Source organism: Desmodus rotundus, chromosome 12 (genome assembly GCF_022682495.2).
Source record: "Desmodus rotundus isolate HL8 chromosome 12, HLdesRot8A.1, whole genome shotgun sequence".
NCBI lineage: Eukaryota > Metazoa > Chordata > Mammalia > Chiroptera > Phyllostomidae > Desmodus > Desmodus rotundus.
The window spans coordinates 75,452,503-75,478,671 of NC_071398.1; the positions used below are offsets into that span (position 1 = coordinate 75,452,503).

Here is a 26,169-nt window from a genome sequence, read left to right on the forward strand (position 1 = left end):
GTTCCAGAGATTTCGATTCAAAGCGTCTATTAATAAGTTCTTCCAGGTGATTCTGAGCTGGAAATCTGAGGCCCACATTTTAAGGAACTGCTCCTGAAACTACAATAAACATCCTCATGGCTGGAAGTTCTTTCTCTGGTCTGCCCAGATTCTCCTGTTGAGAAACGTGTTTGTTCTGATCCTGCTTGCTTCTTGCAGACTAAACTCTCCTCAGAGTTTGGGTTGGCACCTCATTGGGGCATCTGGGGGAAAACCGTGACCCTGGGCCTGGCTCTTGGAGGGACGGCCGGCAGTTAGACCTCCAGGGCCCACGTTTTTCCCTTGAGGGTTCGGATTCTTACCCAAAGCCAGGTGAGGGACGCTGGCCAGGAAGGGCCAATCTTTCCGAGCCCAGGCTCCTGCTCCAGGGAGGTGCTGTCTGGTTGGAGGAAGGTTTTGGGACCGCCTCTGCCCAACGGAGCCAGGGGTAGAGGCGGGGCCTAGGCCGGAAGCTGGGCTCTTGGTAGCTATGGCAACACGTCAACACCCAGCACCTCCTCCGCGGTGTTGGTGCTGGCGGCTGTGCGGCTGACATGGTGAGGTTCCCTTCGGTGCAGGAGAACCTCTTGTAGCCAACTGTGTACTGAATTGGGTTGGATTTCTGAGCTGAAAAAGTGGAGAACTGGGGAAGACAAGTTGGGTCACGGCCTGGGTACCAAGAAGGCCCCGGAGCAGGGTGGATACCTCTAGAAGAAACAGGGAAAGTCCGGAGAAACTTCCTCCTCCAAAGGCGGGGTCCAAAGGGATTGACATTGTGTAGTGGTGCTGAGTCTGGGAAGTGGAGAGAAAAGGATGTTTCAATCTTCTTCCCCTCCCATGGACTGGGGACTGTGAGCTGTGATAGGGGTAAACACCGGTGAGGAGGCCAGATAACAGGAGATATATATCTATATCTCGATATATCTCTATACATCGATGTATCTATATCTACATCTATAATCTATAATCATCTATCTGTTCTGCCACAAACTAGCAGAGTGACAACACATAAGTCACCTAATATTCTCAGTTTTCTTTTCTGTTATTGGGGCTTGGGTCACCCAGTACATACTCAACAAACATTTGCAAATAAATGAATGAATGAGGAGGGTACCAGGCCTGAAAAGCCCTGAAGAGCCATTGAGACAGGTCTGGCCAGCCTGGGGTTCCCTGAAGTGGCAAGGACTACCCAGGTCATGAGGGTTGAGAAGGGCAGCAGGTCTGGGAGGAGCTATGCAGGGGATGTCTGGGCTCCAGTGAAGAGTGTGTTGGTCCCTGAGGGATAAGACGGTAGGTGTTGTAGCTTTGGGATACTGGAAATAACCTTCAAATTTCAGGGGCACACCAGATGGGAAAAGTGTTTCCTTGGGTGTACTGGTGGACATACTTCATGACCAGAGGTGACACTGTTCTGGCACTCAGTGGTTCAAATGCAAGGTCCCTAAGTAGAGATTTCAGAAGAAATATGTTAATTATAAAATAAACAGGTCTCCAGCAAAGAGCAGTTCCTCTCTTTTGAGGACTCCCTGCAGTGTTGCAGTGGCATCCCTGTCACGCAGGCACTTGTGCCTATTGTTCTCAGCTTTCCTCACTGCCTTACAGGCACAGTGGTGCCTGTCTGTGAGGGCCTAACATCATGCTCAGCATCTAAGGGCATATGGTAAATGTTAGTTCCTTTTTTCTCCTGTTTAAAAACATTCGTATTTCCAAGCCCAAATTAGTCAATTAGTGAATTGCACCTGGGCTATACCTGTGGGTTTCTGTGCACGCAGATTAGGGATTTCCCACCCAAGGGCCACTCAGGGCAGAGGTTTGACCTGCTGATTGAATGCTTCTGAAATCCCTTGAACATGACTGGGCATAAGGGCACCTTTTAGAAGCAGCAGGTCAACTTAGTGACCTTAGTGACATGTGTATGTGTGGGTATGGTGCTACTCACTAGTTTCAAGAGTGTTTGGGAGAGTGGGGAGAGGTGGTGGTGGGGAGAGGCTCACAATTAGGCAGACCTCCAGGACCTTTACAAAAACAAGGAATAACAACATCCTGTAGAAGGAGGGATAGATCTCAGTACTGACTAGGATGTCATCTTCAGATGGCATCCCACAGATGGCCAACATAGTTCCATTTGAGGAAAGAGTTAAACTGAGTAGATCGCTTAGTAAATAGGCAAGGTGTCTGCTGCATGGGCATCTCCACCTTCTCAGTAACCAAAGCGTACAGAAAAAGAAAGTAGAAACAGGCCAAGAGCTTGAAGCCTGAATTTACTAGCCTGCAGTGAACCTGTGTGCAAAAGAGGAACTAGATCCACTGTGGAGAGGACATCCAGGAAAGAACATGCCTTTGTCTATGTTCAGTTGACAGGTGTTACAGTTCTGTCAGGAAAACTTCACACTGACCTGTTCCAACCCCATCCCAGCTCTGTCTTGCTGGAATTGAGTGGAACATCCTGTGACATAACTTGTGCAGTTTTTAAAGGGTTAGACTCAGCTGTGTTCAGAGTTGGGACATCAGGCCCATTGTTAAGTTTTGTTTTCAAATAAAAATAGCCTTTTTCCCCTGATCATGAAAAGAGTTACCTACTCATTGTAGAAAATTACCCCAGTCCAAGAAACATCTTATGATAATGCTCACTTGAAATTAAACATTTTTTGGAACATTCTTTCACTAACACATTCTGGGTGCATACCCTTATACAAATATTTTTTATAGAACTACGTGTTTTTTATAATCTGACTTCTTTAAAACAATATGTTATGTAGATCACCCTACATTAATTACTAAGTCAAAATCATCTTGAGATTGACCAGCTTAGCTTATCTTACTGCATCAGAGTCTCTCCCAGAGTTCCAAACAGTGGCCAAATTTTTGTGCTGCTGGGGTGGGATAATTTTTTGAAGAGAAAGGAAGTCAGCTAAGTCACCAAGAGAAAATATTAAAGCAGGTCTGGCATCCTTATCTGTCCCCAGTCCTCATCTTTTCCAATTGCTCTTATCTCCCTAGCTATTGCTACCAGTCTCTCTTCTTTTTCTTCAAGAGCTGCCTTTCACCAAAGACTAGGCAGGCTTTTTTTCTAGGCACTGCTCAGTTTCTTGTGGATGACTATTTGTTCACGAAAAAAATGAAACCAACTCTTCACCACCTGAAAGGACCTTTTGGCTACTGCCTCTGGCCCAGAGGGATCTAACTTTCCATTTCTGCTTGGTTCTTCTTTTTTTTTTTTTCTAGCATTTTTACACAGTGACCTCTCTAATCCTTCTTGTTACTCTTAGCAAAACTGGTTGTTCTAACCCTAATGTGTGGCTTGTGGCTTCAAAGTCAGCATTTCCCCAGTGAGGTTTTCTTAGCCACCCAACCCTGGAGTTCAGTGCTTCCCTCTGCTCTGCCCAGTGGCTACTTTTCTGTGGTCATCTGTTTTCTTTCCTCTGTTTTGACTTCTAGGCTCAGGCAGTCAAGTGTCTGCGTGTGTGTGTGTGTGTGTGTGTGTGTGTGTGTGACTCCCTCTTGACCTGGGTACCAAGGGTGTAGGAAAGAGGTGATGGAGAGTCAGCCCTGGGGAACCTGCAGTCTGGTAAACACCTGAGCACAAAGGAAAACCTGCAAGACTCCTTGAAAAGAAATGGGAAAACAAACACAAAACAATAACAATACTTTCCATCTGTCTTCTAGCTTTTTCACATATATTATTTTATATAGTGCAGGCCATATGTGATATGGAAAATGTGGAGTGGTAGAGTGACCTGCAGTCAGGCGGTTGTATTCCAGAAAGGCTTCCATCTCAATCTTGCCTGCAGCCCTTGAGAGGTCATCTTGCTTGGTTTCATTCATTAATTCTCCATCAAATGCCTAGTGAGTGCCTATGTGTCAGGATCAACCACAGCTTTTTCCTTAATTATGTACAGAACTCATGCTGTCCCTCATGATCCAGTGCCTTCCACCTCTTCCAGTTATTCCCATTGCTTAGCCTCAATCCCACCTATTGCTGTTTCTATTCATTTCCTCTTATTTTGTCTTTGGTGGAAAGGGGGAGCAGTTGCTCTCCACTCACCATGAGTCAGTTATTAGGCCTTCATGGGGCTGCTATATTTGCTTTTTAATAAATCTGAGCTTTTTTGCACTGCTCTATTGGGGCTTACTGAGTCTTCCAAGGGAGGTGTACTAAGCCTGTTTCTGGCTTTGCTGGACAGTGAGGGACAGGGCACACAGCAGTGCTCCTTGTATGGAACAAAGCCAGTTGGAGAATAATTGACCAAATAGAGTGAAAACCTGATACAGGTGGAACAGGTGCTGGGGTGTCTGGTTGGTCATGGCAGATGAGAGAGAGTTTTCAAAACACGTGGTCCATTGTTTGGTGACCTGGAATGCATAGTCCATTTCCTGTCCATTCTGTTCCTGGAGACATCCCAGCTTAGAGAACTGTGGGAGATGTGGGCTCCTGCAAAATGAGGTTTGAATCAGCTTTGGATTAAGCCTGGAGTTGTCCCTCAGTGCTCACAGAAGCCATCTTCTAGAGATAGACTTCTCCTCTGGGGACTGAGCTGAAGCTGGATGAACTCTGGGAATGATGTTGTGTTAGTCAGTGTTTCTGGTTATAAGCAGCAGAGCCAGAGCTCTAATATAAGGATTTTGGACTTTACACCAAGGCTGGGAAACTAAGCTTGGAAAATGGAAACAAATGGAGAAGTTGCAGGCAGAATAGAGGCTGAAATCATAACCCAGCACTGGTCTGGGATGGACCCTTAATGCTTTGTTGTATCCCCAATGCTGGCAGCTTTGGCTGTGGGGTGCTGCTGCCAGTGTCCTGGTCAGCATTGCCCCGGACACTGGATATGGCTGCAACTGCTGCCTTTGCCAGAAAGAGTTTCCTTGTCCCCCTTTTTGTATCACTTATCCCCTTTAATCCTTCTCAGGCTTGGGTGATCTGATGGGCTTCGCTGAGGCCCGGAGGGCAAATATCTGGTGTCTTCAGCTTTGATAGTCAGAGATGAGCCTTGTCTTCCACAGCTTGTTGATGGGAACTTTCCAAACATAGAAAGACACTGGGTGGTTAAAACTTAGTGCACATTAAAGGGGTCCTGGGAATGAAAGCCACATAGTGTCATGCACTGGTTCATCTGATTATAGCTGGCCATCAGTCATCGTTTATCTGCTGAAGTTTATTAGGCACCAACTGTGTGCCAAGCAGCGAATGAGGTGCTTTCTATTCTTAATGTCCTCTGGTACCCACTGTAATCTTGTGATTGTGGAGATGTGAAGGAGTTCAAATAGTAGTGTCATTTGTGAAGGGGGCTTAGACTTCACACTGAGAATATTGGAGGTGAAGAGGACACTATACATTTCTGGGGAGACAAGCTGAAGTGGACTCGCAAGAGAGTGTCCTTGTGGGAAATTGGGACTGGGACAACAATGAGGTCATCCTCCTGCCATCCTCATTTCCTACCTTCTTTCTTCCATATGGCATGATGACTTGGCCTTCTTCAGCTCTGGGAATACAGAGATGCTCCTTCTCACTGAGCTAGTGTGCTTGGCCCCTACTCAGAGACCCTTCTACTTCTTTGTGGGTGTCTTCTATGTTCCAGTGTTTACCCAGGTGCTTTTCCACAGTGGCTTTTTCACATGCACCCCTACCTACCCTGACATGGGCTGGTGAAGTGTTTACCTTGCCAAGGGTCCAGATGGTACTCAGTACTAATGGCTCAAACTTTTTGCTTCTCCCTGCAGCCGTTGAACACAACTGGTGTCCTGAGCTCCTCCTCTGCTACTTCCAACAGGTCAAGGAATAGGACTCGCTATCGGACCAAAGCCTTAAGCTCCGAGGTAGATGAGAGCCTCTTTGGAGGTATCAAGGTAACTCTCATGCAGTTTCTCCAGGTAGCTGCCATGTGGAGTCAGTAACCTGTACTAGTGTTGCTCAGGACAAAGCTAGCACTGGGCATGTGACCTTTCCTGGTAACTCTCAGATGAAGGCAGAAGGGCGTTCTGAGAGCCAGTAGTGGATCTCTGACATCTGATAGGGCCAACATAAGTAGGACACCTGGTGCCCTCCACCCATTAAATCCTCATGTCTGCACAACATTGAAAATCTGTTGTAATATTGAAAGGGAGGCTCACATGCAGAGAGTTGGATAGTTGCTTAGTGAACACTCCATGAGAAAAACATTTTAGGGCCACACTGGATCAAGCTTGCAGACACAGAACAATATTTTCCCCTCTATCCAAAAACAGCACCAGGGCAAATCACAGTCATTTCCCAGGTGCTCAACTAAAACAATTTCTTAGCTTTGGGAAATGAGCAGGTCTTTATTTGCAAATGTTGCACTAAGAGGTTGACAACTCTTTTAGTCTAAGAAGGAGGGCTGGAATGTTAATTGGAATAATGTTGGTACACAGGGAGTTCAGTAGGTGAGAAAGAAGAGAGGCAAGTCTAGAAAGAGAATGAGACATGGAGAGAAAGGCAGTGAGAGATTAAAAGTGAAAAGAGAGCGAAGATGCCAGTGGTGGCCTGAATACTGGTATGAATACCTCTGGCAGCGGGAGGGTTGGAGAGAGAAGCGACATCTGCCTTTGCTACTCACCATCTTCACTGTGAAGGGACTTTTCAGATGGTTCAAGATGGCATCCTTCTGCATTTAGATAACCCCCACTCTGCAGCAGTTTTCCTATTGACTATGGAAAGAATAGTCAGAGGAATGCAGTTTCACTTACATTTTTTTGTTTTGGGCCCAGGGTGACTCTTCTAGTCAAAGCAAAATAGATTTGGAAATGGCCGAGTTTCCTTTGTCCTGCTGACTAGCAAAAGGGGCAGTCAGAAAGATGCCTGCCTGTTCCTGGTCCTGTTTTTTTGGACTTATTACTGAGTGAGAGTCCAGGAAGTCTCTCAACCAGCAGTAGGGGGCAGAAGGGGCTTGTGGCATGACTGACTTGTGCCCATTTGGAAACAGAGATGGGCACCAGGTGGCAGCAGCAGTCTGGGACCTCTGTGCAAATGAGATTCTCAGCAAGGAAGGACTTCCATTGAGGCAACCCCACTGCCTCTACTCAGGACCACACTTACTACATTAATGATAAATGAAATTCTCTGTGGTGTTTAAAAGTTCTCTGAAATAAGTGATTTCCTTTTCTTATTAACTCCTTCATGGTCAGAAAATTTTGAAGAACGAATCATATCTAATTTGTATTCTTGCTGAATTCTAATTCTTTGACTTTCTCACCATATTAGATTTAAGGGTACATCTCCACCAGGCCATTTAGCCAGTTCTCACACCCCCATTTAGACTTCTTTGGGAATCAAAGTAAATTAATCATTCAAAAATGAATATCATAGATTGGATGAGTCTGTAACAGATTGTATTGCTTTAAGCCTACAGTGTGGTCCAAGACAGAGAATTATCCTTCCTTTTATAAGTCATGGAAAGAGGAGGAGAATTTAGAGGCCTACAATTTCTTCAAAAGATTTTATTTATTTATTTTTAGAGAGTGGGGAAAGGGAAGGAGAAAGGGAGGGAGAGAAACATCAATGTGTGGTTGCCTCTTGCACACCCCCTACTGGGGGCCTGGCTCACAACCCAGGCATGTGCTCTGACTGGGAATTGAACCAGCAACTCTTTAGTTCACAGGCCGTGCTCAATCCACTGAGGTGAGAAGCCTATAATTTTTATTCCTGATGTTTTTAGGTAAGGTATGTATACATACTAGCAACACCCACCTGCCCCCCCCCCCCCCCATTCCTATCCATCCAGGAGTATCTGCAAGTTATAGAGAGGCTTTGTTCTCAGAAGAGCCAGTCAGTACACAACACATCTGGCCATGTTCAAGTGCAGAACACCACACTGCTTTCTCAGTGCCCTGGCTACTCTTGGTGGTCCTGCAGTCTGGGCCCCAGTCAGCCTCCCCTGCCACTGGATAGGTGAAAGCCCCAGGAGAGTGGAATGCTGCACTTGAAATTAGGACTGACTAGAGGAAGTGAGGTGACCAGCTTCTAAACTGTCCTTGCTGAACTCATAGACCCCAGCCCAGACTGACAGCCCCATTGTGCTGCTCCAAGATAAACAGGCCATTCGAAAAACTTTCACCGCTTTGGGCTTGGACCACAAGCCGGAGACCATCCGGCTCATCACCCGAGATATGGTCCGGGAACTCATGTGAGTATCAAAGGCAATGCCTTGCGTTCTTGTCCCAGCCTGCACTTCTGCTGAGGACTGGAGGATTACAGGGAAATGGGGAAATCCACCTGGTTTCATTGTTAATCAAGTCTCCACTTCTTTTGTCTTCATTTCCCCTATCTGTTTCATGCTTCTCCTTCTTCATCTTGGCCTCTTTCTTTTTTCCTTCCTTGTATCTGTTACTTCCACTATCCTTGATTCCCATCTTTCTCTGTCTGTCCTTCTGCCTGCTAAGTGGACTCGTACAGGGGAGGTGCTTAATGCATCCTTCCTGAGCCCCATGAGTACACTTGGTAAAGGGAATGGTCCAGATGAATCATTTCCTTTTGGCTGCATCAAGAATCTGAAGCAAAAGGAAACTGACCAGATGCCTAATTAGGCCCTTGACTTCTTCCCAGACTCTGAGGCCAAAAAAGGAAATTCCCACAGGCTGTTGGTTTCTTTTGGGATTAGGTCAGCACAGCTCCCCACCAGAGCCACCCCCTTGCTTGGCTCCTCCTATGAGGTGTAGGTCTCACTTAGCAATGTGAAATGAGCCAATATTGTTGCTCAGTGGTTTAACCCTTGTGCTAGTGCTTCATTCTCTGAAACCATTCTTCTTACTCTGGCTCCACCCACTAAAAGCTTGAATTTCTAGAAAATGCTGCCTGTGTCGTGAGCTGAGGAGGTACAGCTAGGACACAGATCCAGGAGCACTTTCTAGTTAGTCCTGGCATCAAACAGCCAGACTCGGTCAGCAGCCCTGTGCTATCCCTGGGGCCTGAGAAATGGTTCCTTCTTGGAGGGTTCTAGTCCTGAAAATACACCAGAAATGATGTAGCTGGTTCCTTGTCAGGGCTGCTGAAAGCCCATGAAATGCTTTTTTATATTCAGATTAATCCTGATCATTCCAGATTCCAGGCTGTTTTGGGCCATGCCTTTTAGTCAACTAGTATATCTTGGCCATACTAGTTGGCCATACTTGCCCCACCTCCTGGACCTCCCCCAAACACTAGTGTAATTAAATGAGGTTTCACTTCCTGCCTTAGACGTCTGTGTCTCATTGCCATCTGCCTGTTAAATGGCCTCACCCAGAAGCAGCTTTATTCCTACCCCCTGCATCCCCCACCTCCTTCTTTAATGTATGCCATTTATTTGTAATCATTATAATTACCTATTGGTTTGTTGAATGGTTGGGTGGCTAGAAAGGAGAGGTCTATAGACATGTCTCCAACTGTTGTTGATCAGACATTTTAATTAATATTTAGGGTTCAAAGCTTCTCTCTGGACTGAATGGACGGTGTTTAGGATTCTCACTAGCATTCATTTCAACCTGTCTGGCATCCCTTTGCCCTTTTTATGTCATCCCTGAGGAATAATCTATCTTTAAAGTTTAGTTCAGCAGCTTTGTTTTGAGTTCTTACTCTGTTCTCAACACTGGGCCAGAGACTAGGCTGTAGTTAAGACAGAGACCATGTCCTGAAGGAGTAATCTAGCAAGGAAACAGGCTCTGCCCAGCTGGCTATAACACAGCCAGTGAGAGCAGACCATGGTGGGCTCAGAGCAGGAGGTGGTCTGTTTGGTCTCCTGGTGGGGGAATCTGTATATGTGTACATTGCGGGGAGGGCCATGGATGGCTACAAGAAATGGTGACATACAAGCTGGACCTTTTAGAAAAAGTTCTTAAAATGTCCCTTTATAGCCCATGATGCTACTTCACCTTCTCCTGGGACATCTTCTCCCTAGTGGACCCATGGTGCAGTTGGCAGTCTCTCCTCCCACTAGCCATGTTTGTGCAGAGGGTTGGCAGTGATGAGGGGAGGAAGAGAGCAGAGAAGCCTGAAGCATAATGTGGAGAACTTTCCTTTGCTTCTACTCCTTAACTTTGTTCATTCCTTGTGTCAGCATTCCCACAAAGGATCCCTCTGGGGAATCCCTTATCATGAGCCCTGAGGAGTTTGCGCGGATTAAATGGGCATCGCATGTGCTAACCAGAGAAGAACTCGAGGCCAGGGAGCAAGCCTTCAGGAAGGAGAAGGAAGCCATCTTGGTAGCTAACCCCTTGAGCCCTGGTCTCTACAGGTGGGAGGTAGAAGAGAGATGTGCTGGGGAGAGGCCAGCTTCCCATGAGACTGGTGACTGTAGGTAGGGGACCCTGGAACAAGGCATGGATGGAGACATGCTATAGAATGAAGACCAGTTGTGGGAGCAACTAGGGGGGAAGAGGAGGGGTGAGGATAAAGCCAGGACGAGAAACATCTGGACTCTGATGGCATGATGGGGTGAAGCAACAATCACATTGGGTCACCTGTGGTAGGCTAGTGCCCAGGACACAGCGCAGGGGACAATACCACACTGAGGCAGACTGGTCTTCTGTAGGATGCAGTGACCACACGTAAGAAGGTCATGAAACAGAAGGAAATGGTTTGGAGGAACAACAAGAAGCTCAGTGACCTAGAGGAGGTGGCCAAGGAAAGGGCCCAGAACCTGCTGCAGAGAGCCAACAAGCTACGGATGGAGCAGGAGGAGGAGCTCAAGGACATGAGCAAGGTTGGGGCTCTGCACTTTTTTTTCCTTCTTATTCACACATTGGCTCCAGCTGGAGATGGGGCAAGGAGGGGACAAGGTAAGGGGTTTGCTGGGGTGAAGGGGAGGTGTGACAGAGCTGCATCTGCCATGTAGTTGTAATTAGAGGGAGCACTGGCTTTGCCTTGTGTTAGTTGTGTGACCTTCAGCAAGTCACTTGACCTCCCTGAGCCTCACTTTCTTCATTTGTAGAGTGAGGGTGGTAAAATTACTTGGCAGAATTAATGAACTCATATATGGGACAGGCTTTGCAAACTGTGGATTGATAAATAAATGGGAGGATTTTACTTTTATTTTTATCCTGCTAGTTCAATTCTGGCCCCAGAGGGTGGTCCAGGCATTTGGGTTCTTTTTGAAGTGTCTTAGTTGACAATATGAAGACCAGAGACTCATTTGAATTCTTCATTGGCATGTGGTTTACTTCCCAACCAAATGGAAAGTATTGACTCCCCAACCTCTTTATCTATGATTTCTGTCTGTCAGGTTAATCTTCTTTACTTAATACCTCCTTTTATTTTTGAAAGCTTTTACTTTATGGTTCTTATTGATGGTCCTAGGTTTTCATCCCCTTCCATATCACAGTGGGCTCTTCCAGCTTAAAAATTTGGTGGCTTGGCCTCTGCAAGAGTGTTTTAGTCTCCCTGAGGATAGAACAGGTATTTCAAATGGGGTTTATGGATCCCTAAGGGAGACCATGAACCTCTAAAGTTTCATGGAGATTTTCCTGTCTATAGGAGTTTATGGAGGAGGGGTGCCAAAGTGTGATACATGGCCCTCAACACTAAGACCCATTTCCCTGAAAGAAGCACTTAGCAGGGGCCCAGTAAGAGTTGTTTGAGTAGTATTAATGGGAATGTCAAATATAAGAATGTTCTTGCTTTTCTGGGCTTGTCAGCAGCCATGTGCATTTTCAGCACACTTTATAGTATTCTGTTCCCATTTCTCTCCCCTCCAACTTCCACACCCTCATGGTACATTCCTCCATGACTTAGCCCCAGACCTAGTGCCACAATTTCATTTTTACTCCCCAGATCATCCTTAATGCCAAGTGTCATGCCATCCGGGATGCCCAAATCCTGGAGAAGCAGCTGATCCAAAAAGAACTGGATGCAGAGGAAAAGCGGTTGGATCAGATGATGGAGGTGGAACGGCAGAAATCCATTCAAAGGCAGGAGGAACTAGACAGAAAGAGGAGAGAGGAAAGAATCCGGTAAAGAGGGTTTAATGTCTCTCTTTCTGTCATTTCCATGTATCTTTAGGTCCATGTAGGCTTTCGCAGAGGTAAGAGATGAGAAATAGCCATTATTATCATCTATTATTATCTCAAAACCTTTATGAAGTGATTCATGGAACCACAGAACTTCTTAAAACTTATTTCCAAGATCTTAACAGGTGCTTCACAATCTGGCCCTGACTCAGTCTTATTTGTCATCATTTCCTACCATCTACTCTACATTTTCTTCCATCCTGCAACATGCCAGATCTTGTGACAAGTTCGTGATCTTGCCATGTCTTGTTGTTCTCACTGCTTTGAATATCCTTTTCTTTGATTTCTCCTGGAAAACACTGTCTCTTCCCTTAGTATGTCATATACTGTCACGTCCCCTGAGAAACCTCCCTTACTTCTTCAGGCAGGCTCAGTGGCTCTGTCCTCTGTGCCCCATCACACTGTGTTTATACCCAGCATACCACTTTTTGAAATGTGGCTCTCTGACCCTTACTAGACTACATGGTCATGGAGCACAGGGTCCCTATCTCATTCATTTCTGTAGCTCCTTGGCCTAGCAGAGTATTTGGCTTATTGTAGGTACTTAATACATGTTAGAATGAATGAATTTAGTTCTCTTCATTTTACAGGAAAAGATAAGACCCAGAGTAGGTAAACTATAGAATCACAGTGTCCTAGATTTAGTATATCAATCATAAAATACAAAAATCACCTCTATAAATAGTACTTGTATGATACTGAATGGTAGTTCTCTTTCTCCATTTGTATTCTGTTCTCTTGCACTGTTTATCTCTGGACTTCTAGTAGGTACCTGGCACACTATCATAGGCTTCCAATAAAAGTTTATTTAATGGCTAAGTGGCTCTTCATCTTTTGCATAAATAGCTCCAGTCAAGGAAATACCTCTGCCTCATTAGGCAGCTCTAATGATATGAGCTGGTCCTTGTACTGAGTTCAAGCCTGCTTCTATGTAACTCTTACTCATTACTCCTGTTTATTTAATCTGGAGTCATGAAGACATTCAAGTGTTCTATCTGAACGACTTTTTTACTCTTTCTTCTAGATTCTCATTCTAATCTGTGTGTTCTCTCATTCTCCCAGGCGTCACTCATATATGATGGGGTCTGGGTGCTTCCACATTTATTGACATCTCAATAACACATAGGGAGCCGCAGCAACACTGATTGTAGAGTTTGGTTCTTCAGACTCAGCCTGTCCACTAGTATCTGACAGTCTTAAAATGTGGGATAGGATATTAGAAAGACAGTTGACAAACTATGCATGGGGTGATAGCAGAGGCACTGGAGGAAGGAGAAGCAATGGGCTTTTGAACTCTTGAAGCTCTGTGAAGAATCTGTGAACTCTGTGAAGCTCTGTAATCATGAGAAGCCAGCTCCTTGTGATTACTCTGGACAGGCTTGGGAGTGGTAGGATTTCAGAAGCTCTTTACATGCTGAAAGAGAGAAGGTGCATTATGATGTGGGCTGCACTATTAGGAGCAAACAAAAAAAGGGAATATTAAGAAATATGAGCCCCAGCACTAGGAACTCAGAAGAGATCCCCTTGAGACCTGGGGAAGGACTTTGGTCTGGGCTCAGGAGACATAGCAATGGGGAAGGTACTTTTCAAATTGTTCCTGCCATACCTCCCATCCTGGGAGTCATTTGGGTGAAAGTTGGAACATAGAGACACAGACCCTTGATTTCTAAGACAGTATGGCCCTGTTTCCTCCAGAGGGAGACGGCACATTGTGCAGCAGATGGAAAAGAACCAGGAGGAGAGATCACTGCTTGCGGAGCAGCGGGAACAGGAGAAGGAGCAGATGCTGGAATACATGGAGCAACTCCAAGAAGAGGATCTCAGGGTAACAGGGCTGGACAGATATGCCAAGTTCCACCAGCACCAGCAACAAAGCCCTCCAAGATTTGGAGGTTCCAGGGCGTGGACTAATGTTTTGTCAGGCACATGCTGATTTCAAAATATCATCACCATTAACTTTTTTTTATTGCCATATTGAACATTTATTTGGCTTTGGTGCCATGCTAAGGATGAGCAGTAATTTGGATAGAGACTGTCCTTTCCTCCCTGGGACCTAGGTCCAAAACCAACATGTCCACGTGAATGAACACATAAAATAAATATACGGCTGCTTGCCTTACACAAATAAACAAGGATATTTTTTGGTCTCCCATCAATTATCTAGGGATATTATATACTTTGTAGATGAACAGTAGCAGCGTCAGAGTTTCAGGCTCCTGCTGTTACCTCATTCAAAGTACATAACATCCCAGTGTCATTAATTGTGTTGAGGTGCAAAAGTATTCATACTCTTTGCATAAGAAATGATGGCATACCTGCCCAAACCAAGTAGGCTTAAAAATATTCTCTTCCATTTGCCTTGTATCATCTATTGCAATATAAAAAAGCACAGCATGGACATGGTAAGCATTTGGAGCATCTATTATTTTTTCTCTCAATTTTTTACTTTTAAAAATTTTATACACACAGACAAGTTGAAAAAATTGTACCACGCCCATCAATACTTTACTGATTTAATGATTGCTAATATGCCTTAGTTGCTTATCTCTCTTAGATGTATATGCATATTTTGTTATTGTTAAACTGTTTAAAAGTAAGTTACTGATACCTTGACACTTTGCTACTACATACTTCAGTCTGCATCTCTGAAGAACAAAGCAACAAAGTATACACGTCAACAATAGCATTATGACATCCCCTGACAAAAAGTTGAATCCAGTGATTCTATATCATTTAATATTTAATTCATATTCAAATTTCCTCAGTTGTTTCAAAAATGTATTTCAGTTGTTTTCCAAACCAGGATCACTCACTTAAGTCCCATTTATCTGTTTTGATCTAGAAGAGTTCTGTCCTTCCTTCCTTCTTTCCTTTATTCATTCATTTATTTTTAAAATTAAAAAAAAGATTTTTTTAAATTGATTCTAGAGAGAAGGGAAGGGGTAAGGACAAAGGGAAAGAACCATCAATGTAAGAAACATCAAACAGTTGCTTCCTGCATGTGCCCTGACTGGGGACCGAACCCGCAAGCTAGGCATGTGCCTTGATCAGGAATTGAACCTGTGACCTTTCAGTTTGTGGGATGACACCAAACCAACTGAGCCACACTGGCCAGGGCTCATTCATTTATTTTTAGAACACTGATATTTTGAAGCATCCAGGCTGGTTGACTTGAAGAATGTCCACATTGTGATTATTTCGTCATGGTGCCATTTAACTTGTGGAAGATGTATGCTTTTATTTCTCTCCTCCTTCCCCATGTTCATGGATTAATGAGTTGTCATTTAACGGTGCATTTCATGGTGGTGAGTGACAGGGAGTCCCTGAAGAAGTCTTATAATTATGAAGACTTCTGAAAGCACCTGTGGTATGAGAGGAAAATCACCTGAATAGTTAGTGAAGATGAGGGGCTATGTAGCCTTGTGAACTGCTTGAGAAGGCAATCAACAGGGCAGGAAGACAGAGAGACCTGGTCAAGTTCCTGGCTCAGGAAAGGAAAAGAGCCAGGAAGGAGAGATCTGGGACAAATACATAAGGAAAGGGGTGAGAAATGGAGGCTGGAAAGTCCAACAAGATTGTGGTGAGTGGGAATTAGTGGGCTCACTGAGAAAGTTTCAGGTGTCATTGAGTCAATACTGTTACATTGAAATGTCATTGTCATTTTGCTGTCCTTCTAATAGGCATTTGCTGAGTCTCCAGGAAGTATTGTTAGGCAATTTTAAGGTAGAAACCTGTGCTTCTCCAGCTGAAACTTGCCTTATCATCTCAGGGTGGTGCGAGGGCAGCTTTCCCCACCTTGCTAGCAAGATGGCAAAGAGTGAGGGGAGTTCATCTGGGGTTGCTTTGAAATGGCTTCAAAGATGAGAAACAGGGAAGGTCTTTTGGTTTCTCAGAAATGAAATGAACCAACAAAAACAAAAAATTAAAAAATAAATAGGCAAAAAAGCAAATACATGATTGGATGATATAGATGATATAGATTAGAGATCAGCAGCTTTTTTAGCTTTAAGGGTCAATGGGATTAAATAATGTCTAGGATACCAATGAGAGGCCTAAAACTGGGAGAAGAAGGTGGAAAGGAAAACAGGGAGAAGGGGAAAAAGGAGTGTGAGAGTTGGAGTGGCAAAAGGGGAAAAGTGGATTGTGCAAGGAGGTAGGTACAGTGAGAGTGAGGGAACACTGGTAGCCATGACTCAGGCTCCACATAGACCTGGCTGGAGGCAGACAGTGCTGTGCTGATCTGGTTCAGAAAGCTTCCTGGGAGAAGGACCCCTGAACTGTGCAGTGAACCATGTTAGGGGAGAGACAATAGAATTGCCTTGGATGAGGCAGGGTAGAAGCTGGGTTGAGGAGATTTTGGAAGACCAGGGAGGAGTTTAGCCTTTGAAGAAATGGAAGGAGTTGGAAACAGTGTGGAAGATAGGGTGAGTTAGTGGGTAGAAGAATTTGAAGCAAAGAGTCTGAGTTTATTTGGAGGGTATAGGAAGGCAGCTGCACAAAATTCCAGTGTCCCTCAGCACTGAGACTTGAGAATGTGCTTGGCTCATTAGTGCTTCCACAAACAGGTACTTCCAAAGGCCCAGGGCTGGGAAAGGCAGAGGCTTCTTCCTTAGAGGGAATCTTGCCATTCAGTGTCACATTGGTTCTCTGATCCGTACCACCCATTGTGTTTCTCTGTGCCTAAGATTTTTTTCTTTCTCACATGCCACTCATGTTGGTTCCCACTTCCCTGCTTCATTTAGCGATAGTTTATTGAGTATTTTCTGTGTTCCTCTCAATTGGGCTACATGTTGTTGGGAAAGAGAAGAAATGTGACACATGATCCCTGTTCTCCAGCTGTGACAGAATGAACACACATAAAATTCACGGGACCTACAAGGTGGTGTATTATTAAATCCCAGGAGGTGTGGCACCATCTTAAGTGCAGATAGATAATCAGCAATGAAGAAAGAATTGAAACTTAGGGCAGTTGAGTGAGATTCCCAGAGAAGATTGGAACTTTATTTTAGACAGATCAGGTTTCAAAATCCTGGCTCTGCAGTTTATTAGCTGTTTAGTCCTGGGCAAATCACTTGAACTCTGGGCCTCTGTATCTTCATCTGCACAAGAAAAGATAACAAGGCCTAACTTTTAGGGTTTGGGGATGTGTTTAGGGATTAGAGATGGGTTTATGTGCTCAATGAATAGAAAGTACCCAATTAGGGCAATACTTATTTAAAATATACTATTGATGATGACCAAAAGTTTGGGTTTAAATAGGAGAAGGAAATTGAAGGCAGGAGGAACACGTCATGAACAAAGCCATAAGGATGGGGTTTAGCATGACATGTGGGAGACACTGATTAGAATTTTAAGATCCTACACTTCCTGAGAGTATACATAGATCAACAGTGTCAGAGGCTGCCACAAAGTCAAGTTCAATGAAAACTGTAAAGAGGCCATTTGGCTGGAAGATGTCATTGACAACCTGTGAAAGAACATCTGTAGCAAAGGATAGCTTGGAAGCATTTGTCTCCCTGTGTCTATGTGTGTCTCCCTATCCTTATATGCCAGTATCCTTTGGTCTTGTCCACTTCTACTGTGAGGCTCTCTTTCTTTTGCTGGCAGGACATGGAACGAAGGCACCAGCAAAAACTGAAGATGCAAGCTGAGATTAAGCGCATCAACGATGAGAACCAGAAACAGAAAGCAGAGCTGCTGGCTCAGGAGAAGCTGGCAGACCAGATGGTGATGGAGTTCACCCAAAAGAAGATGGTAGGGACCTGGTTTCTGATGCCTGGGACTGCTGGCCAGGAATGAAATGTCTTTTATAGGGAGAGACAGGCCTGAGAACTGAAGGAACTCCAGGGCAAGGCAGCGCCATCTTCATTCTAAAACTTTAGTTCTTAGTTCAACATCCTGGCTTCTTTTCCTCTTCATCTTGTCCAGTCCACTTGTTCCTCAACAGAGGATAGCATGGAAAAAACACCCAAATTAGAGTGTTATTATCCTGTTAATACCTTTGATTAGAAGTTGGAATGAGGGTCAGGTGCAGGCAGGGAAGAAAATTAAGACTTGGTGAAAGTAAAATTTTCTGTGGATTCCTCATAACCTGGATATGATATACCCAGTAGTCATGAGTCAGCTTTCCATAAACTTCTTGTGAAAATTCTTATATTGGGCATCCTGTGCTGGGTGCTAGACTCAGAAAAGAGAGTCTCTCCCACCCCCTCACTGTAGAACCTATAAAAACAAATGAACCATGGAACAGAGAGTGATACTTGCAATAATTACAAGGGGATGAAATTAAGGAATGTGCAGGCTCATTCTGGGGCAAATATGGGATAATGGAATGATTGGGTCTAGAACAGGGGTGTCCAACTCATTTTCACCAGGGGCCACATCAGCCTCGTGGTTGCCTTCAAAGGGCTGAATGTAGAGCCCCTTGCCCCTAGGTGAGGAGTAGTTACATTTATACAGTCCTAAAATTACATTTGGCCCTTTGAAGGCAACCACGAGGCTGATGTGGCCCCCAGTGAAAATGAGTTTGACACCCTGGTCTAGAGGAATGGTGGGTAAAAGAAGCGTTTAAACACAGTTCAGATGGAGTGAACATGAATTTATGTAAAAAGAAAAGGAAGGACTCAAGGTGGCAGGAAAGTTATTCAATTCTATGTGTGTTGGTCCTGTCCTCTAGTTTTGAGGTTTCATAATGAAAGAAGGCACATCATACTTCTCTATAGTAGTAAGTTTTAATGATGGAAAGGAGGAGGGTAGGTATAATTTGAGAAGGCATATGTAATATACAACATATTCCAAATGCAAACCATAGAAAATGAAGCTCAACAAAGCTTATTTGTTGGCTTTGGCTTTCTTATTAGATGCAGGAATATATAAGGAACAGTGAGAATGCAAGATGTGGGTCATAGATGGTTTGTGCATAACAGTGATCACACAGCTGCCGTTTGTTGAGTGCTTAGTTTGTACACCGGCTCTGTGTCAAGTGCTTCACAAGTGTTGTCTCATTTATTTAATCATTACAGCCACCTTTGTGAACCTAGTCACTGATTGATTCAAAATGCCCTGAATGCTTCAGTGTGTGTCCAGTGTCAGTCTAGGCTGAACATACTGAGACTCATAGTTTGGAACTCAGTGGCTATTTCTCTGAATGTCGGAGTTGGTAAGCAGGTTTGCTGGCTGCAGCAGAGCATCTGTGGTGGCCATCATAAGAAATGAGGTGGTGAGGTGACAGAGAGCTGAGAACAGTTGTTGGGGATGTCTTGGATCTTGAACAGAGCTAGAAGCATGGGACAATAAGAAATCACCATATATTTCTGGGCAGGAGAGGAATATGTTTTGTCTTCATACATGGAGAGAACATTGGCAGAAGGAATTGCAAGGGGTCACAGCCCACTGTAAGTATCCAAGTATATGACAAGTCCTTTGCTGACCTCACAGTGGTCTCTGTTGTTGCAGCCAGGGCTGCCTCTTTAGAGCTAATTGTGGAAGCCTCCAGAGTTCTCTGCCCTGCCATCTAGAGCAAGGAAGAACAGAGACACCAGCTTGACACACAGAATGTGCACAGGTCAGAAGTGGGCCACTCATTGAGCTGCACAGAAGTCTAGGAAAGTAGAATGAGGGCTAAGGAATGTTTCTTATGGGAAGATCACATCTCCACCCAACCTGAGCCATTACTCTATGACTGCCCCAGAATGGTTGTTGGGAAATTGGGTTTGGTAAGCTTTTAGGGATATATCTGTTATTTCAGAGGAGTAGCAAAGGGTGCTAATTTTGATGGTTCACTCCTTAGGTATCTGCCAACCACTGTGGGACTGCCCAAAGCATGTTGGCCATTTGCCCAGGGACTAATGAGATAACCTCCACCTGTTAAACTTTACAAGCCTGGCAGGGAGCTCCAGTTGTTACTTCTAAAAACTTGGCCCAGTGGCCTTGTAACTTGGAAATTGTGAAGTAGTAGAAAGAGTATGAAGGCTATGCCCAGGAAACCTACATTCAAATCCTATTTGATAGCTGACTAGCTATGTGATCTTAGGCAGGACCCTTGACCTCTATGAACATAAGTTTCTTCATTTATAATGTCTGTCTCATGAGATGTGAGGACGCTCTGGGATAATATAGGATAAACCATTTTACAAATGCTAATGGTTTTATGTCCTTGCATTGCTAGTCATTTTACCCTACTAGAAGGAGTCCAGAGGTGGTAGGGGAGATACAAGATAGACTGGTACAGGGTCTTGATTTCTCTCTGTAAGGCTGGCTCAATGAGAGCTATTCTATAGAGCATTTCTTTTTTGCAGGCTCGAGAAGCAGAGTTTGAGGCTGAGCAGGAGAGAATCAGGAGGGAGAAAGAGAAGGAGATTGCCCGCCTGAGGGCCATGCAAGAAAAGGCCCAGGATTACCAGGCAGAACAGGTACTGTTTAGTCTCTGCTTCCCTCTACCTCTCTCATTTACTTAATTATTCCTGTGATGGCCTGTAAAATGGCCTCAAGGGTGGAGAGATTTACAAGAAAGGATGCTAGTTATCTAGACTCCAATCATCTGAAGAAGGGTGGGCCTGTGTGCAGCAAGGACCCAATGTGCATTATGGGCTTAAGGTTGAAGAGAAAGTTTTTGTTTGCTTTGTAAAGAATTTTCAACCTTAACTAACCATTGAAATGTGTCACCAGAGGAAACTGAAGCAGCTCCATTATTAGCAGTTTTAAAAATTGGAAGCAATTTCAGGAGTACCTGGAGGTGCTTGAGGTATAGGAAAAGAATTGGGATGAGTAAGCTGAAAGGACAAGATGACCCCCTCAGGATATCTTCTGACCTGAAAGTTCTATGATAGGATTTCATTTATTCTTTCCTAGAATAATCTGCTGGAGAAATTCATGGACCTTCTCAAAGCAGTTTGTGTCAAAGTCTGTGAAGGGGTGTCTTCCTTAAGGCACCTGGTTGTTTTGTACCCTCAATGGTATCCCCACCCTCTCCTTTCCCAGGATGCCTTGCGGGCCAAGCGCAATCAGGAGGTTGCAGACAGAGAGTGGCGCAGAAAGGAAAAGGAAAATGCACAGAAGAGGATGGAAACAGAGACCAAACTGCGGAAAAGTCGGCTGGAGCAGGTGGCTTTAAAGGAGCACAGTCTTGCTGTTCAAGTGCAACGGGATCGCGATGAGTTTGAGAGGATCCTTCGGTAGGAGGGGTGGGAACCTTGGCTTTCTTTCCTTGTAGTGTGGCAAGAATGTCTATGTTGGGTAGAGAAGCTTTCTGGCCATGTCCACAGACAGATGCACATCCACCTTGACAGGGTTGGTGGGCTCATTCTAATTAGATGGATGGATGAAATGTTTCAGATACTTGAGCTGATTAAAGAATTGAAAAATGGCATTTGGAAGTGTTGAAGGAATTGGGGATTATTGGGATTATTTATCCTGAAATGTTAAAGGTGTAAGTAAAGGTATACATCTTGTCCTTTTTGTGAACCACCTCCTGCCCCATGTTCTGCTGCAAGTTAGGGATGAAATTGCAGCAGGGAAGTTGAGGAGAGATGGAGAAAACTTCAAACACTATTGGTTGTGGGTCATTGGAACAGGGCTTTAAAGGAGGTCTTTGCCATTCATTTGACAAATATGTACTAAGCACAAAAATTCAAGGCTCTGGGTTGGGTGCTATGGGAAATATTAGAGAACAAAATACTGTTCTTGCCTATTCTATAAGAAGGATGTCAGTGCCTCATTTAGATGAACATCACCTATATGTCTATGTCTCCTGCCTTGCCAGCTCTTTATCCTTTTATTTTTGTTTTTTCCTCATGGCTCAATGATAATTCCATCACATAAATGAAAGCTAAGTGTCCACATCTCTTACTATCACTGCCTTAAAGCAGTCAGCTGTCACAACTGCTCTGGTCTGTCACCCCCAAATGTGGCCCCTGGGGTGTTCTCCAGTCTCTAACTGTTCTGGTCTAGCTGGGAATGACTCCATTCTTTATAAGATCTTCAGACTCTATAAGATTAGAAATTTTCAAAATGAAACAAACCAAACAAAATTTGAGTGTGTGTCGGGGAGCATTTGGGATAAAAATTAATGAAATTGTGCTGAGATAAGTAGAGATTGAGTGGCAGTCCGGCTTCCTTGGTCTACATGCTCTAGGTCCTTCTTTTTATTTATTTTTTGTTATCTTTTAAAAGATTTTTTAAAATTTATTTTTAGAGAGAGGGAAAAGAGAAAGAGAAGGAGAGAAACATCAGTATGTGATTGCCTCTCATGCACCCCCTACTGGGAACCTGGCCCACAACTCAGGCATGTTCCCTGACTGGTAATCGAATCAGTGACCCTTTGGTTCCCAGGCTGGCACTGAATCCACTGAGCCATAGCAGCCTGGGCTAGGTCCTTCTTTTTAGTACAGCCAAATAGTTGCATGTCAGACCAGGCCCTTGGACCCCTGGCTAGAGGCAGAGCAGATCCATAGGAATCTCTGTTCTTGTCAGAGTCAGGTTTATAGTCTTTTATTGGACTGTGTACTCCCAGCCTGCCCCTACTGGCCGCAGTGCCCTTTGGCTCTGTAACTTTCCCTTCCCTACCCTCAAGAGTTGTGCCATGGTCTCTGGATACCTGGTAAAGAAGGCAGCTTCCTTAATGGCCCCAAAGATTCTGCTTCTTGGCTGCTGTCTGCCTTTCAGATATCTGCCTTCCCTAGCCTCTATGCCACTGGACATCTGTATTGCCTTTAGCAGAGATTAATAAATGTTAATGGAAAGAAATTAAAGTTCTACTTCTGCCACTGACCCACTTATTCGTTCTTTGCTCTGTTTGCCTGAAGCATATATACTAGCCAGTTATTAAAGCTAGACCAGCCCTTTGGTGAAATTCAGTTTTACCTGTTCTAGGTTAGTACCTAGCGTCTTCAGGACCATGCAACCACCATGATGGGTGTCTTCAAGTTCTGGGAGCATCTCTGCCATAGCCAAATTTTCCTACTTCAAAAGCATAGCCTCCTGTATGGCCTATATATGGACTTTCTGCTTCTGGACAGAGAGATGCCTTTAACTCTCAGCCTGTTGACTAAGCAGAGATAACTGACCTATCCTACCCGGTGGTTCCTAGAAATGCCTGGGAACTTTTAAAAAGCACTTATGCCCTGGTTTCATCTCTACAGATTCTGACTTAACTGGTCTGTGGTGAGGCCCAGTCGTCAATAGTTTTTGGAAGCTTCCAGATCACTGCTCTAACCCTGTGAAATGGCCAGGTTCTTCCCTGTTCAGATTTTCAACTGTCAGCCAACCCAGGGATTCTCTAGTGACACATACAGGTTCCCCAGTTTCACCCTGTTTCATATAATGTGAAACAATAGGAAACTGTTCTCTATATAGAAAAATAACGGCAAGGCAAAGAGGAGAGACTTCCTACTGCTGTGGATGTGCCTGAACAGTAGGGATTTGGTGCCCAAATATAGAGGGACAAGAAAGTCAGCACTTCTCTTCTGGTAAACTAAGAAGGCTTTGTAGGGGGAGTAGAACTTTAAAAGGTGTTTGCATAGTGTAAAAGAGTTGCTGGGAGTTGAACTCATACCCCATGTATAGCTAGAGGGCAATGATAAGTGAAGTGGTGCTTTTGGTACCTTTGTTTGGGTGTGAGTGACCCCAGGGGAGCAGAGCAGGTGAGAGGTCCCTGCCTAACATGATTTTACATTTTTTTTATTATGTTGAGAAAGAAATAAAATGATAGCTCCAGATGGTTTATGACTACATTTCCTCTGAGATATGAATATATTTCACTTGAGTTTTTCTGAGCCTATCTAGTCCATATTAGCCATTTCTACCTCCTCATGTCAGGGTCCATGAATTATTCCTGTGAAACAAGCTCTTTGGTCCATGAAGTATTCTTGTAAAAAAGACTCTTAAGAGAAATTTGGAGAGTTGGAGCAACAAGAGAACTTAGAGATGTTAGGCTGAGTTTCCTTTCTTCTCCCAGCAACTAAGGAGAACTTGCATGACAGATTTTACCACTTCCTTTTTAACTTCCTAAGTATCTCTGTTGTTGGTTTTGTAATGTTGTCATTACTGTTCATGAGAAGGAAGAAAGGGAAGAAGAAAGGAAGGGAAGGAAGAAGGGAGAGAGAGAGAAAAAAAAAAGATAATCTTAGAACAAGATGGAGGGGAGTTGTGCTTTGTTATAGGAGAAGAGTAAGAACAATAGCTTCCAGTGAGTGAAACCATGGGTATAGGACCAGCTACATAATTTGCAAGACCCAATGAAAAATGAGATTGTAGGGCCTTTTGTTTAAAAACTGTTAAGAATTTCAAAACAGTGACAGCAGAGCATTAGGTCAAGTATGGGGCCCTTCAAGTGTGCAGGTGGCATACCGTTGCATGTCCTGGCTGGATGGGAGGGGGGGGCATGTGCAGAGGCAGCCTTGGAGGCTGATCTCTGAGCCACAAAAAAGGGTCAGAGTATGGGCCTCTGAGACACATCAACTGCAGGAGCCCACCCTGGAGGTTCTCCCAGTGCCTTTCCTTGGTAGGGGCAGAGCAGCCTAGCCAATTCCACAACCTGTGTCCCTCCTTCAGGGCTCAGAGACAGCAGATTGAAAACGAGAGGCTGGAGGAGGAGAAAAAGGCCACAGGGCGCTTACAGCATGCCAACGAGCTCCGGCGCCAAGTGCGTGAGAACCAGCAGAAGCAGGTGCAGGACAGGATCACCACCTTCGAGGAGGGACGGCGCCTCCAAGAGGAGGCCCAGAAGCGGCGTGAGCGCATTGATGACATCAAGAAGAGAAAGATTGAAGAGCTGAGGTGCTCTTCCCCAACTCCTCGCCCCTTCCCCAAGGAGATGGCATGGCTGGAAAGCTGGGATTCAGGGAATGAAGGGGCATTGCAGAGGTGCTCATGGAGGTTGCTCTCTGAAGGGGGCTCCAGCAAAAAGTCCTGGGATTTGGGTTTTCCTGGCTTTCTGGGAACTACTTGGCAGGATGATGGAGCTTTGACAGGAATATGTTTGGGAGATAAATCCTGGGAGTGGGGTTGGGGGTGCAGAGCCCCAGGTTCTGAAAGCCCACCCAAAGTCAACTCACTTCCTGCTGCCTCCTCTCTGGTCCTACCCTTCCCTTACACCTACCCCATGCTTTTTCTGCAGAGCCACTGGCCTTCCTGAGAAGTACTGCATTGAAGCTGAGCGCAAAGCTAACATCCAGCCAGCCACCTCTGTGAACTGAGGGGTGCCCCTAAGCTACTCTGGATGCCTGCAGGGGACAGTTTCACCCAATCTCTGGGTGTCCATGATTGCTGCTGACATTTCATAGTTACAGATTAAATCTATTTTACTTCTTTAAGGAACAGCCCAACTTCCTTGTGTGGGGACGTGGCTACTACAGGGTAGTGAATGTGGATCAAAATAGGTTATAGGAGATTCAGGTGTAGGTGGTGTGATGCTCAGGGGCTGGGAATGCAAGGATACTCTTCATGACTGTCCTAGGCCAGGTAGTTCATTTGCTCTGGTGGCTTATGGCCTTTTTGTGAACCTCTGGGGTGTTTCCATCATGTCAGCTTTCAGCACAGTCTAGTTGCCTCCAGTCCACACCCAACTCAGGCATTTCAGGGCTGAGGCAAAAAGCTAGAGATGCTCTCAGGGAGAGAAGCAGGGCTGGGCTGGGGCAGGGCTGGGCTGGGAAGAACAAGGAAGGAGGCACTGGGCTGCCCGAGGCAGAGCTCTGACTGGGCTCCTGCCTATGACTCACACCACATCTGTGAAGTAGGTGGTGTCTGAACCTAGACTTACCAACCTGTCTCAGCCCTCTCCTGCCAGAGCCCTTTCAACTCCAGGCAGTGCCACAACACAGACACCTGCCTGTCCCATGGCTTGGACATGGTGGGGGCAGTTATAGGTTACATGAATCAAGGTCTGGCTTCAGATGGAGAAGTGTAGCCACCTCTGAGCAGGTGAAGCTGGTTTGGGAGAGAAGCTCAGAGTTAGCCCTCAGGGTTGTCACCCTCTAGGAATTCCTGGAATTGACTCTTGTTGTGGAAGAGAGGTTCAGTTTCTTCTTTCTGGATTCCCAAGAAGCTCTGCTTCAGGACTGGCCTGACTCATCTGTAGAACCTCGTCCCTAAAAGTGGGACACTCCTGACAGCCAGGTCAGCAGCTGGCATCTGAGGCTAGCTGGCCACACTGGGGCATCTTTC

The 26,169-nt window shown here is 45.0% G+C and overlaps 1 protein-coding gene across 1 annotated transcript; it reads left to right on the plus strand.

Moving 5' to 3' along the window:
* The first annotated feature begins 518 nt into the window (after positions 1-518).
* On the plus strand, positions 519-25,313 carry CFAP45 (cilia and flagella associated protein 45). Its single transcript, XM_045181947.2, has 12 exons — positions 519-575; positions 5,737-5,862; positions 8,020-8,156; positions 10,062-10,206; positions 10,536-10,706; positions 11,774-11,952; positions 13,705-13,834; positions 17,617-17,763; positions 20,307-20,420; positions 20,989-21,182; positions 24,559-24,783; positions 25,124-25,313. The coding sequence occupies exons 1-12, from the start codon at positions 573-575 to the stop codon at positions 25,200-25,202; spliced, it is 1,650 nt and encodes a 549-aa protein (XP_045037882.2). The 5' UTR covers positions 519-572; the 3' UTR covers positions 25,203-25,313.
* Positions 25,314-26,169: the final 856 nt, after the last annotated feature.